Source organism: Haliaeetus leucocephalus, unplaced genomic scaffold (genome assembly GCF_000737465.1).
Source record: "Haliaeetus leucocephalus isolate CR32 unplaced genomic scaffold, Haliaeetus_leucocephalus-4.0 Scaffold339, whole genome shotgun sequence".
Lineage (NCBI taxonomy): Eukaryota > Metazoa > Chordata > Aves > Accipitriformes > Accipitridae > Haliaeetus > Haliaeetus leucocephalus.
This window is the reverse complement of record NW_010972775.1, coordinates 20,352,002-20,366,748: the sequence shown is the minus strand read 5'-3', so window position 1 is coordinate 20,366,748 and position 14,747 is coordinate 20,352,002. Positions and strand designations below refer to the sequence as shown.

The 14,747-nt window shown below is 44.9% G+C and overlaps 1 protein-coding gene across 1 annotated transcript in view; it reads right to left on the bottom strand.

Moving 5' to 3' along the window:
• The window catches only part of LRRK1 (leucine-rich repeat kinase 1), a 77,386-nt gene extending 66,466 nt beyond the window's left edge, over positions 1–10,920 (bottom strand). Inside the window, exon 1 of the mRNA XM_010572051.1 lies at positions 10,854–10,920. Coding sequence (XP_010570353.1) covers positions 10,854–10,920 — 67 coding nt within the window. The remainder of the gene's footprint in view (positions 1–10,853) is intronic.
• Positions 10,921–14,747: the final 3,827 nt, after the last annotated feature.

The following is a 14,747-nucleotide window of genomic DNA, read 5'->3' as shown; positions in this document are numbered from 1 at the left end:
GGCCGTTGTTGATGACAGTGATGGTTTTACTCTCTCCCCTGAGTACAAGTGTCAGGCCTAAGCAGCTTCACGTGCACACATTCACCCTTTCGATCTGTACGAGCATTCAGAGCATCAGTGGCCACAACACATCTCTCAGTGGTCAGATTGTCTCATGAAGGCACCATCATCCCTGGTAGACACACTACTAGCCTTTGGGCAAGGAAGGAAAGGGATGGGGATGACCTCCGGCAAGCACAGGGCAAAGGCTGGCTCTTGCAGTGATAGGGGATGCCCCGCATCCCTCACGTACTGCCCTCTTTGGGGTGCAAAGGATCAGCAAAGACCACAGAGAACACTGATGATGTTAATTTCCACCCTCAAGGGAAAGAGATTGAGGGAGCCGAGAGAGCTCCAAATGGCCAGAGAGCCAATTGCTGTCTTGAAAATACAAATGACTCAGCTCTAAGTGAAAGTTTCTATTTTTGTCCTTTGGCCTCAGTCATTTGGTTCCAATCCTACAGCTTGAATCATTCAGAAATATGCCTTCGCATGCAAGGCCAGCTATGCCACTCTTGCTTTCCAAATTTTAAATTGGAAGATATACATTAAGCACACAGAAATATGACTACGCTTTTGGATTTTCTTTGTGTTCGTTTCCAGGCATAGCTGGAAAGAGAGGATTATTAAATGATGAAAGGTGTCTCTAGTGAGACCAGTCTTGTCCAACTGAATCAAATATTATAGCCATGAAACCAAACCAAGATTTGATTTCATTTGAAACTTCATAAAATAAAATTTCATGGCTAACTTTGGTTTCTTTTGAAACTTTTTTTTCCCCTAGTGTTTAAGCTTTCATCAGAAGGGAAAAAGTTCCATGCATCAATGTTTTATCTCTTTCAAAGAAATAATTTGCTTAACATTCTTCTAAAAAAAAAAGTCATTAATTATTCACATTGGGGAAGCACCAAGTCATGCCCAGCCCCCTTCTGCTACATCCTCCTTAGACGTATATTTAAAGCTATCTTTAGAAAGAAGCAAATGCTTTCAGCCCCAGCTGTGAGAGGCTACATCTGGAAGAGTTTAGGGAGGGACTCCCTGTGTGTGTTTGAGGGAAGGGCGGGCCCAAGGTCTCTGCTCAGGTCTCTTCTGAGTCCGAGTCCTCTACTGGCTCCACCAAAGACACATCCAGCAATTCCACAGCTGTCTGAGTTGAGAAAAGCAGGTCCTAAGCTTATGTTTCACTTTAATAACAGAGGTAAACACCCTCCTAAACCAAAAACCTATTTACAACTCTCCAACCCAACTGCTGGTCAAAAATAATAGCACAGAAGCAGCCAACATCTGTCTCTCCAGCCCCATGAAACTCCATGGATACTACCGGGAAAGACAAGCCCCAGCAGGGCTTTCAGAGAAAGCTGATGAAAGTGGTAGGATGAAGCTCATAGCTGCTCCATCAGGTCCCCTTGGGCCACAGCAGCAAGCCCAGTTCTCCATCCCTCCATCACATGGCAGGGGTCCTGGGTATCTGCTGTCACCTGCGTGGCCACCAGTGTTCCTCCTCCCTTCCCCAAGGAGCACAGCAGGTTTCTTACAGAACTTGGACATATCAAGACTTTGGAAAGGCTGTCCTGAGAGGAAGAAAAAAGGGAAAGCAACATTAAAAAGATACGTAAAATACCTGGCACGACTCCAGTTTGTCATGTTCAAGGAAGATTAAGACAGTCTGGAAGAGGTGGAGAAGATGAATCAAAGAAATGGACACTAATTACAAGACTACAGATGAAAAGAGCTTGGCTTGTTGAGTCTAGAAAAATGAAGGCTGGACAGGGATGGGAGTACTGTCTATAAATACATCCAGAGGGAGACACCAGGGAAGGAGAAGAGCTATTTATGTACAGGGTATGAATACATTTTGGCTGCCAATTAGAAGAAACTTTAAAACATTGGAGAAATGAGGCTTTGGAATAGTCTTCTTGAAAAAGCAGAAGCAACAGACAAGTCAACTTGCTTAAAACAGGTCTTGCATAAGGTTTAGGAGTGTGAAACCAGGACACTGACCCACGCACTCCTTCCAGTCTTACGGCCTGTGTTCCCACATTACGCACATGCAGAAGTTAACCCAGCTACCAAGCACTACCAGTTGTAACACTTGACGCAACAACCATTTCAGAGGCTACTTTGAGGGAAGTTTGTAGAAAGGGAGAATACCTTTTATTAAACAAACTGATAGATCTAGGAGAAAGCAGACACGTCTAAGGGAAGAAGTCTTTCAAGACATTTGAGGGGGTAAACACCCCATGCAGCAAAATCCAAGCTTAGTACTTGTCAGACACAGTTCAATGTGTTCCGTTAACTGTGTCTGCTAGCCTAATAAAATACCTTACTCTTTGCTATCATCACTTCTTGTTTATCACCAACACAACAACTCTAGGCAGAGGAAAAGGAAATGCAATCATTGGATATAGTTGGCATCAAAAGAGTTGAATGGGCAATTTGGCAACAGCAGAGCCAAGAGAAGTGCAAAGCTGGGAAGAGCATCAGAGGAAAGAGATGAATATGACAGTCTGGAAAAGAAAAAAACAAAACAAAACAGTGGAGAAAGCAAGGCTCCACTCCAGCTTCTACTGAACTCCACCAGCTTCCATGAGAGTAGGAGCAGATCCTCCGAGATGCCGGTTTCTAGGACAGCATATCTCAGACAGAAGATAACCTTAACAGCTGTGTCTGGAGCAGAAGAGAAAGCCTGATGAAAAGATCTCTGCTATTGGCCAAGACAGTGCTGGTCCTGAATCAGGCTGTGTAGTGATGTGCTGCCAAAGCTTTAACGGGGGCTACAAAAAAAAAAAAAACCACCTTCCCTCACTTGTGACAAAGCCTACAAGCGGCAGAAGTGCCTGCCTTGGCAGAGAGGGGGAATGGGGAGGTACTTCCCTTTTGTCTTCCTGATGTCTGGGAATATCAGCATTCATTTCAGTGGAGGGAGGACATGGACTCTGCCTGGGAGGATGCTATGAAGGTACATGCTGTGAACCTGCTTCAGCCCACAGCATTTTTAGATGGCTGCTCCAAGGCAGAGACAGCAAAATTAGGCGAGGCACGTTTCACCCCCTTCCCAACAACCTATGATGAACTCTGATCCACTGCATCTGAGAACCTGGTCCAATCCATGCAAATGACTTTGATTTGATAGCCTTTATTTCCACCCTGCTATCGTGTGAAAGGTCCAAGGTACAAAACATCAGAGAACTGTGACCATGATAACAAGCCCACTTAAGGAGCTAGACCTTTTATTGAAGCTACATTTGAGATCTGAAAAGGGATCTTGTCCATTAGTGTTACAAAAAAAAAAAAAAATGCTCCTGTTTGATGTAAAAATAAAAGCATTTTCAAAGGCTCTTTGATGTGCAAGACAGAAAGAGATGCAGGCAGATTCTGGAGGAGGTCTTGTATTCAGCAATTACCAGTACTCTTTTTGAATCTTACTCCCCAGACAGAATTTTTATATAAAGTAGATAATCACACTGCAGAGTGTATCAGTTCTAAACCTTGCGGCTTTTCAATTAAGCAGCAATAACCTCTAGTCAAAATACTCCTTAACCAAGATGGGAATGAAACAAATAACCCCAAAACCAACTAACTGCAGGTGAAGCAATTCCAAAGACATGAATGCTTTTAATAGATTTCATTTTGAGCTCTTCTCGGGTAGCCATGCCAGTTTTCCAAGCGATATTCTGATCATTAAAACAAGCAGTGATGTAACTTCCACAGCGACCACAAACATACCAAGAATATTTGAGCTAAATTTATCCAGACTTCTTGTTTGAATCACTGCTTTGGTTCGCTAGTTTTCCGTGATTTTCAACTATGCACAGAAAAGGAGTTGTGGACAGCCTGGGACTGAGCTTCCTCCAGCAGTATCCAAAATGCCAACCTTTATGCTTGGGAGCCACATATTGACTATTAGAAATGGAATTAAGCTGCTCCTCCAGCTCCTAACCCCCGGTCCCTGCTCCTTTCACCCTTCACCTTCCTCGTGCCCTTCCTGTAGCAGACTGACCCTTTCCCTCACCCTTGGGTGACACAACATGGGGCTTGTCTTTTGTGACCGAGAAGTTCCTGAAGCTCACCACAGATCTGCCGCCCTCCCCAACTGGAGAGGGTGAGCCAAAAAAGACAGGACCTGCACCAGATTTCCCACAGCTCTGCAGCTCCGTGGCAGACCCCAAGTCCTGCCAGCCTGTCCGGAGCAACACATCCCACCACTGCAAGTAGCCATATGAGGAGAGCTCAGGCTAGGAAAGGCTGTCTAGGCACCTTCACCAGCAGGTAGACATGTCCCTGCAAAAAATACACAATCTACAAAGACATCACTGGGTTTCACCCTGTCTCCCAACACACACAGGGTGGCTAAATATCGTACTGGGAGGGACAGAGTATTTGCAAAAACTGCAGCATAACCCTGAAGATTTTACTATAGCAACTTCACTACTGTTCAATGGGAATCTTTTTCAACTGTTGTATTTTAACATGGTCTGAATATGTCCTTGCTGACTCCATTTCAGATTCATGATCAGACTCACCGAGTTTGCCTGCATGTAGCTGTACATGTTTTAAGGGCAGTTTGTAATTTCTGAAAGCACACTTTTTTCTTTAAACCAGAAACTGCCAAGCACCAGAGCACCTCTGCCTGCTTTTTTGAAGGTTGAGGGCCTTCCCTAATACTTAAAAGACTTCTTTTATAAGTCCTCCCTCTAAGTAAGAGCAAGGCACAAATTGAAAGCATGGACACACTTCTGTTGTGAAACTATCAGCAGCTTACATAAAAGGGCTGCTACTGTGGTGATATATAATCATGCAAATAAGCAATTCCTGACCCACTAATGAGTACACAGACTTGGATTAAGGAAAGGAATTAAATATCAGCCTAACTTGATGTAAAATCTGAAACAGAACCTATTAAGAGACAGACTTCACCTATACAGCAGACTGGGAGCTGTATGGTATAAAATCTATACCCAACGCCCTCATCTGCAACGCAAACATTTCCTCCCAGTTAGCTGCCTTCTGCCAAGCAGAAGCTTTGGCAGCCCCTTTATTGATCAGAGAAATGAAAAACAAACAAACCGCAGACTTAATGCTGTAAGGATCCCTGAAGATCTGATCCCAAGCCTGTTATGTCAGTGCAAAGACTTTAATTGGTTTTGGATAAGGCCGCCATAGGCTTTGGAGACGATTAAAAAAAAAAAAAATATTCATAGCACTTTCTTTAATGCAAGTATAAAATCACCTGCAACATCACTGACAAAACAATAAATCAGTTACAGACCTGGTAAAGACTGAGTTGGTGTGAACACTATCAATTGCTTTTTCCCACTGAAATGGAGGACAACGGTTCTGTCACCACAGTGTCGACCCTCACCTGAGAGCTACCTTATAATCACACATTACTAACGTTGTTAAGGAGTCCCTCTTCTATACTTAGAAGTATAGGTTCTAAGGGCAAAGGATTTTCTGTACCACCTTATCTTTGTTTTTTTCTAGGCTTCTTGATAGAGTTGTCATAAGTTACATTTTAATGTAATACACCACAAATACATTTTAACTGAAAGGTGGAAAAATAAAGCTGTATAGCAGCAGATAATGCCAGATACAGCTCAGATAAAGATCAATGTTTTACTACTGTCTGTAAATCAAACTGGCTCTCAGGTTGGACTGTCTGCTCAATTAGCTACCCAAGGTCTGCACTGCACCGCTGGCACTCCCAGCAGCTCTGCCCTCCTTGCTACAGCCCTCAAGTTCAAGAGCACACCGGCTTTGATGGTATTTATCGGGAAAAAGCTGGTCCTGCCACTACAAAGACCTAAGTGCTCCTTTATACCTTCTTGACTCCAGAAGGACACAGCACCCACAAGCCAAACTCCTACTTCCCACACGGACTAGAAGATGTTTTCAAAGGCAAATGCCTCTGTTTCAAAATACAAGGGACATCTTCTAAGTTTATGTCTGAAGAGCAGTGCTTAGTATCCAGACTCTGAAAATCAGTTCAGAGTGTCTTAAATTAGGCATCTAATCGTAAATGCCCCAGTATTCACTGCTCTTTTTGGAAATCCAGGCTCGGTTCTGTGAGATGGTGCAACATGCGGCTCTGCTACAGTCTGTACAGGAGAGCAGGCTTAACCACATGGATTTTTGTTGCAGACCAGCCTTCCACATTAGCTTTTGGCCCCATGTGAGATTGTACCACTTCTGTATGAAGTAAGTATTTAAATATGTTTAAAAATACAAGCCTATTACTGCTTTACTAGTGTACTTCCTATTCCTGTCTAGCATTTCCTACTTCTCCTTCTGCAGGGCATTATGCAGTAAGACTAACTCACATAAGATACCTGGGGTTTTTTTTGCTTGTAGGAATACTTTCAATTTGCTGTTTGAACTCAAATTAACTCACAGCTTAACGAGCAGGAAGAAAAACAGAAAACCTTCAAGGCTCATTTAGTCTGAGTATACAGAACTTCAAGCAACCAAAACACTTTGCAGGTCTCTAGTGCTCTGTGCGCTCAGATCACCTCCCAGATGCTCTCCTTGTCCTTCTCACTGCCACGCTGTCACAGCAGACGCAGGGTAATGTTACTACAGGGTAATGTGTGGATGGAAAAAGCAGGACAGAGGGTGTGAGTACTTTTTCCCTGTTATACAGCACAACAGGCCACAGAAGGAGCTAAGTCAATGTGCCCCAAGACCTAGCTGCTGGCCCACGCACACAGCTGATGTAAAGATTTTAGGGTTTACATGGTGAGTTCACAAGGAACAAAGTGATATCAGTGGTGCTGCCAACACTGATTTTCCCTTCCTCCTCTATTCAGCAGGAAAGATTTATAAGCAAAGATATTCACACTACCAAATGCAAGTTCCTGCTGTTCACATTTAAGGCAACAAAATCAACTGCAGAACTATGAGGAAACGACAGCAAAGATCTCATCTGGAGGCCATGTACATGCACACCCATGAGCAGGTGAGCTCTGTCTGTTTTTATTGCTACAAAGAAGTCAGGCTCTTCCTGTAGACTTTTATTTTTTAAGTGGATTTCACACTGCCAGACTGACAGCCTGGAAGGCTCAGATTATCCAGTAAGTACAAAACAGAGAGCAAGTGCAGAGTTTGCCAAAGTTTCCATCCCTCCACCTACAATCCCGTCACCTCCTCAAACCGCCACCCTACGATGAAGGCCTCGGCCACATTTGCAAATGTCCTGCCCTCATGCAAACAGGGGAGTGACGCTGGATGCACAAAGCTATGTCCCAGGAGAATTAGCCATTTCATTTGCTATTAGCTAACCTCAGACTGTCACCATTCAATCTGTTGTGAAACTTTCCTATCAAATGCCACTAGCTCCTGAGCAGTCCCTCTTGTTAAAACGACTCTTCAGCTCTTCCAGTTAGGGTCCTCTGACTTGCACTGGAGACTTCTATGATTCAGGAAGTGGTGATGCAGGGAGCAGCTTTCCCTCTGAGTCAGTACTGAGCTAAGCCACGGCCCAGACAGGGTTGCAAAGGTCACTACCATCGTGGGTAGCTTCTTTCTGATAAAGTCCTGTGAGCTGCAGGGTCACCACGGCACTTCTGAAGCACAGCTTTAAGAGCCTCTGGTCTACTCCAAATGCCAGCTCAGGTCATTATATTCTGGTTACTTGTTTGCTCCCTCATTTTAATAGTTAGGTCTCTTTTCCAGGCACACTGCACGTGCCTATCTGTGCTTCCCTGGAGAGTTGAAAGTCACCAGCTTACAACAGATTTGCCTCAAAAGAAGTTGTGAAGGTTCATTTAGTTAATATCTGTAAAGCTACTATAAAATTTCAAACAATTATCACTGGCATCATTGTCCCCAATTATGTAACATTATATACATTACAACATAACACCCCTTTACAATGCTTATTTCTTGATTTAGCAGGACAGAAGAGACACCCTATGGCGTGTTTGAAAGATAACCCAATTCCACCTGCAAGACACACACAAATGGCATATGAACGCTCTGTGACTTTGAATAAAATTCTCAATAAGACAGCGATAAGCTCTTTAACAAAAGTACCCTTACATTTCAGAAGACAATAATTGCTTTTCTACATCTTTGCTGAACTGTCTCCTAGAAATTCATTAAATCGTAGCTGTAAAACTGCATAAGATTCAAAGAAACTAACCAGCCTGTAGAAAGGAGATGAATCTCTCTTTGGTTCTAGGCATTCATACAGTAATATCTTTGGGCTTCCATTGTATTTCCTACAAGATGTATATTATGTCACTTCCATTATATTATGTAGAGCTCTTTAACCAAGTTTAAAAAAAACCAAAACCTGTGCTTCATGAGAGACTGCAGCCACCCCCGTAACTCTGCTCGCTTTCTTTCTTTTAATTAGGACAAGATGAATAAATCTAGGAGAGGGGAAGCAGGGTTTGAAGAGGCAACGGAGATGCTGACTGCACCCAAAATGGAGCATTATTCTGCAGTCCAGTGACAAATCCTCTCTGTGGACCAGGAGGTGCTCACTGGCATCACTGAGTCAAGCCCAGCACCATCCCCAGAAGGTAGACAGGGTCCGGTTCTGAAACACAGCTCACCTGCTCTCAGGGTAAGTGGGCATCCTGCTGGGATACAGGCAAGATCACTGCCGCAGCCAAGAGGAATAGCAGAGGAGACACAGGCAGTAAGGTGAGCCCTTGCATCATGTTACATTTGCTAACTAGAGTCAATGATGCTGTGAAACTATTCTCCACATGAAGACCTAGCCAAATGTATAGCTGTCAGGAATAAAAAGCCCTAAAAATCTTAAGGATTTCAAATGATCAAGGCACCAGGTGCACACGGTACCCGATGGAAGATGCCTCCAGCACTGTGCTGGCCGTAACACTGTGCTGATCCAACTGACCCGTCACAGAGCCACAAGCACCACCATGCTGTTTGTTAAACCCCTCACATTCACACACCTGTCCTTCCTGCCGGGGAAAAAAAAGACTCCAAGCTTTGTGAGCACTAATGAGGTCACTGGCATTAAAGAAATTATCTGTGATCTCACTCCACTTCCCAGTGGTTCCCATTGAATGGAAGCAGGAGGCTGCATCTAGATTGTTAAAAAATGAGCGTAAACAATAGGTTCAAACGTGGAGGCTGAATGAGTCACCGCGTTGCTGCATTCAAGCTGTGTAACAGGATCCAAATGCAGAACAAGGACCAGCTAACTTAGGGAGTGGACCAGCTAGCTAATGACAATTATTCTTGGCAGGACTCAAACAATCCCGAAATAAAAATGAGTTTAAACATGTACAGTATGCTTACAAAGAGCAAATCCACCAGGGCAGTCCTGGATCTTAAGCTTTCCTATGATCCCTTTGCCAGTCTTCCAACACTGTTTATCAAACAAAATAACCCAGACATGTAAGTATAGAAGAGTTACACCACTAAGATTTGTATGCTTCCAGTTAACCAGTTTAACTGAATATATTTACATAATAGAAACATGCAATAAAGTTCTCAGAAGAAAAACTGAACTCGCAATGTAGAAAATAAACCTTTTTCACTTCCTTATTCACTCATAAACTAATTTGTTTATTTACTGTATCCTTAAACAGTGAGAAAAACTTGTCAAATCACTATTGCAGAACAAAAATTTAGCAATTCTTAACACTTGGGAATCACTAGCGCAGATTAAAATTCTTCTCATGGTTTATAGCTTAGTATTCAAGTGGTGATAATTTCTTCCAGAGAAAAACTGAGAAGATAGAATTTAAGAATTTAAAGAACATTCAATAACCAAATGCTCCCGATTATTATAGGAAGATACAATTCTAATTAACAAAAGCAAAAGCAAACAGAAAAATCAGTATCACAGAATAAGCGGAATACATACAGAAAAAGGAAAGAGTTCCCAGAGCTCCCTGTGACGCTGGTGAGAAACGTCTTCAAACGAGATAAGGCAGCCTCTGAATAAACTATCAGGTTTTGCTTCATAGTTGCTGATAAAATCCAAAATAAGGCTGCAAAAACATTAGCTTCTACTGAAGCCTGCTTACTCACTACAAAGCGTCAAACACACCTTCATCCCACACTTAAAACGCAGATGCTGCCTCCTAATGAACTGCTTGTTGCAAGGGGGGAATACCGTTATACAATAACCAGAAGGCTATTTCTTAATGCAGAAATATAACTGGGTTTTGACTCAGAGAAATGCAGCACTGCCTAGGAGGTTTAGGTTTCAGCAATAAAAATAATCCAAAAATAATTTGGATGTTTGGAAAAAAAATTAACAGGAAGCAACCTGAAACATATGTCCCTTCTGAAAGAGAAACTTCCACCTATGGATTTATTACATTACATAAACGCAGACCTTCTAATCTAGCTCAACAATAAATCACTGCAAGCCACTGAATCAAAGCTGACAGTAAAACTGGAGCAGGTTAATATCTATTCAGCCTGAGAAACGATTCTCTGATTTTAGCAGCTTTCATACCCTGACTACACACTGCATCAGTGGCTGGGAACATATTTGCATTCACATGCTGAAAAAGCACAGATCTTGTAAAACATATTTAGGAACTGGTGAGACGTGATACATATATTGACTAATTCTGTAGGCCTTTGGAGAAAATTGGTCTTCAGAGAAATGCTATTCTTATCACCTGAGCAGTTCGGCATCATTCTTCTTGGAAGTAAAATTCTTGTTCTATACTTTAAATTTTCAAAGATTAGGGCTCAAATCACTCAAAGATCTTTCATATATTTAAAATTTCATCGAAACTCAGTGGCAGTTGGCTGCTGAGTTCTCTTAAAACCTTTCACTCCCAATCTGAACAGGAAAGAAAAGAAATCCTCCTATTTACCATTTTGCGGATCCATGTTGCTCTCTCTGCAAATAGCGGATTCCTCAGTTCCCACACACCAGTACATTCTGGGTCACAGCTGTGAAGATCCAACAGACAAACTTTCTGCAGCACTTGAATACTGTTGTCAAAGCTGAATGATCTCCGTCAAGTAAATGCAGGAGTAGAGCAACTGCTAGTAAGCACCATCCCGAAGAAACATCATTTACTCTGTTTAAAAATAAACAGCAAAACAAATTAATCGTTCTAGTATAGAAATTGCAAGATGCTTATTCCTCTGCACTCTAACACAGCTGTCTAAGTATTACTTTGCAGAAATGCACTGATCATCCCATAAATACAATTATTTTCACAATAGCTTTTTTAAGAGCGTAACATGAATTAACGGAGGATACTAACAATGTCTCCACTATAGAAAGATAATGTTCCCAATTTTTCTCTGCCAAAGCTGCTCAGTCTTTGGGCAGAGGGTGTGGGGGGTGGGCAAGGGTCACAGCTGCAGTTTCAGATTCTCCACCAGCTAGTGTAAAGGCAGAGCATTGAAACCATGCAGTGCAGCTGGAAAAATCCTAAATGCAACCTCAAAACCTTTCCCATCCACAAAGAAGACTGTGGCTTTTATAAGACTCCACTGTGAGAAACTGAAAAATACTGATGTGGTTACTGAGACAATCCTCTGTAGAAAAGAAAAGAGAGCTAAGAGAAACACACCAGCTTCTTTCCCCTTTGCCCAGTCCTTTTAGAGAGCTCTACTACCCTAGAAGCGTCAGGCTTCTTCAAACATGTTCAGGGAAGCAAACCAGGCCCTTAGTAGCTCTTAAAGGTTGGCTTCTTCTGAACTGTCTTGCATAATAGCCGGCAGAAAACTGCACAGCTGTCTCCCAAAGCATTTCCAACTGTGTACCTCTTCAAAGCTGCACACCTGTAATTTTCTTTCTTTTAATACATCTTCCACAGAGGTTAAAACTATGGGTGAATTTGCAGTGTGTGCCCAACCAGTATCAGTGCTCCTTCATTCTCTGCTTTTGGTTTCAGTCAGTAAACACCCCTCAGAGGTAACATGGTGCCCCTCACCTTTGACTCTTACTAGTTTTTTCTCATGTCTGGTGTGTGATGCTGAAGTTTTGACTGGAGGCTCCAATTCGGCAAAGCATGTAACCCACCTCCCACTTTGGCCAGCAAGACCGAAGAATATCCCTAACTCTCCCTGAGCAGAGCTGGCTGGCTTCCTGAGTTGGGATCAAAGACCAAGGAGAATATAAAAATACACTGATCCATCACGACTCTCGAGGAAGCTTTCTGCTCCTCCCTTGCTACATAGGGTTTTAACCACCTGCCGACAACGTTAAAAAACACTGCATGCTACATCAGTTGTTTCTAGGCAAATATCTGAATTTTAGGTGCATTTAGAGCAAAACTCAGCTTCTGATGACCCTTTGTGGTGCCTGGCAGCATGAATCAAAACTCACACCCCAAGCACTGTGTACGCCCCTGCGCCCTGCAATCTGGGTGCTGGGTGCTGCCACAGACTGCGGTTTGGTTCTTTGGAGTTTTTCAGAGGTGGAAAAAATAATTTGGGTGCCATATGGCAAATAATGACAGGGACTGAGAGATCTGGGCCAGGCGACGTGCGAGCACTTTCACACACATGCCACAGCTGAACACCTCCTTTGCAGCAGGATGGCTACAACTCCAGATGGATGCAGATGCCTGAGCTGCCGAGCATCCATCCCTCCCTCCACATCACACACTGCAGCAGCAGCTCACCTCCCAGGTCAGGCCCTGGCAGCTCTCACACCCCAATGCAGCAGCAGTTCGGCACATGTAAGAGGCTGAATTTGGCAGCTTTCACCCACACAAGGAGGGGAGACTGTGGGCTGCTGCAGGAGGCTGAGATGGAGGTGGTCCTTAAGCCCAGATCCAGCCCACAAACTGGTGAACTGGGCCATGGTGGTGGAGGACCGGATTCTGCCCTGGAATGTGCCAAGTTCCCAGCGGAGTCAGCTTGGCTCCTGAGCTGAGCTTCCCTTGGCCACGCTGGCAGGCATGGCTGCTGCGCTGGGACCCCATATCTCTGCCACGTTGTGGGTGGGATACCACAGACAGAGGTGTCAGGGCAGCTCTTACACCTCCCAAAAGCTGTTCAGGTTGTTAACTCTGAAAATGGAGGGGATGTGATGCTTCCAGCAGCTGCCTCCCTGCACCCTCACTATAAAAGCACTGAGCAGCTACAGTAAGAATAAATACTTCCCCATGCAAAGACCAACAGACTAGCTCTTTTTAGCAGATGCTGGTTTCTGAAGCACTTCCTTGCTGTATGACTGGGGCACACCATGTGCACTCACAGCAACTGTACAAGAAACACTGAATGGGGGGTCAGTGTGGACCAGTGAGGCTTGAAAACCATCCCACTCCTGATTTTTAGCTTTCTACTCAGCTTATTCCCCAGGCTGAAACTTTCCTCATATATAGTGAAAGGAAAAAACTTTCAGTAAAAATAACAGTGTGGGTTTTGATAATCAGTTCCCTTTAACTGCAAGTAGGACACTAAATGCTACTGCCATATAGCAGTATTACTGCCACACAGCACCCATGTAAGCAGTATTTCCATATTTCAGGACCTTTGTGTATGTAATTAAAAAAACCCTACAGTGCTTTTACCTTAAGAAAGATACACTCAACTGTAACACGTGCAAACACCACGTTTTAATTTGATTTAGGGAGAGGGATCCTATGGGCTCTGCAGAATCTCATTCAGGAGGAGGACCGTGCAGAATGCACCCGAATGCTGATTTACATCCCATTTCATACATTCCCGGCTTCTCTCCCGAGACCTGCTGCTGCCAGCTGTCAGCGTCCCAGCACCTCCGACAGTGCCTGTACCATCCCTAGCACCTCCTCTCCACTTTGCCAGACCATCCAGTCTCACCCCGTGCATTGTGCCTAAACGCAGCAAGGCACCCAGAAACACCACGGTTTGCCTGAGATCGCTTCCTGATTCACAAGAAACCTGCCAAAACTTTAGTTCTTTGCTCAAATCACCTACTGTTTCCGAGAAGCCCATCTGGGGCTGGGCACTGTGATAGGTATCACTACGGATCTAGAGAGGCCCACGACACCATCGGGATGGAAATGTGCTGCGGGCTCATCTCCCTGCCATCGCACAAGGCAGGGTGAAGCCAGACCTGGAACCGGCACGGCCTGCCCGGTGCCCACCTGGGGAAACCCCAGCTCGGCAGGACGGGCATCCTTCGTCCTTTGGTGAGCTCTGCACAGAAAGTGGCTAAACCAGCCCCTTTCTTCCCAGACCAAAGCTGCCGGCTGAGGAGAAACAAGGCTTCATACCCCGATTCGGGCTGTCTCCTAAGCCTTTCTAGTCACTTTTCGGTGGCCGCTTGTCTGTCAGCTCAGCCAAGGCGCTGAGGGCCGCGCTAGGGCCCCCGCCAGCGCCGGGGGAGCCTCCCCCAGCCAGGGTCGGGGCCGGGGAGTCCGGAGGGAACCGCTCCCAGCCCTGCCCGCGGCCCCGCTTACATAAAACCGAGTTTTTCCTTAGGGCGAGTCTCGAGTGTTTCCTCTCCCCGCCGGGCCGGGGCAGCCGGGCCGGGGCAGCCGCTCTCCTGCCTGCCCGTGCCGGGGAAAGGAAGGCAGCGCCGCCGCCCTGCGCCCGCTGCCCCACAAAGTTCCCTCCGAACTTTTATTTTTTTTAAAGAAAAGCTTTCTTTCCACCCCGCCTTTCTCCACATGAAAAGCCCCGACGTGCCCCAGCAGCCCCCCACCCCGCCGCCTCCCCTCACGGCGGGACAGGTGCCCGCGGGGCGGCCAGGCCGAAGCGGCAGCAAAGCCACGGTACCTCCTGCGTCCCGGGGGCTGGCGGGGTCCCTGCCGCCGCGCCGC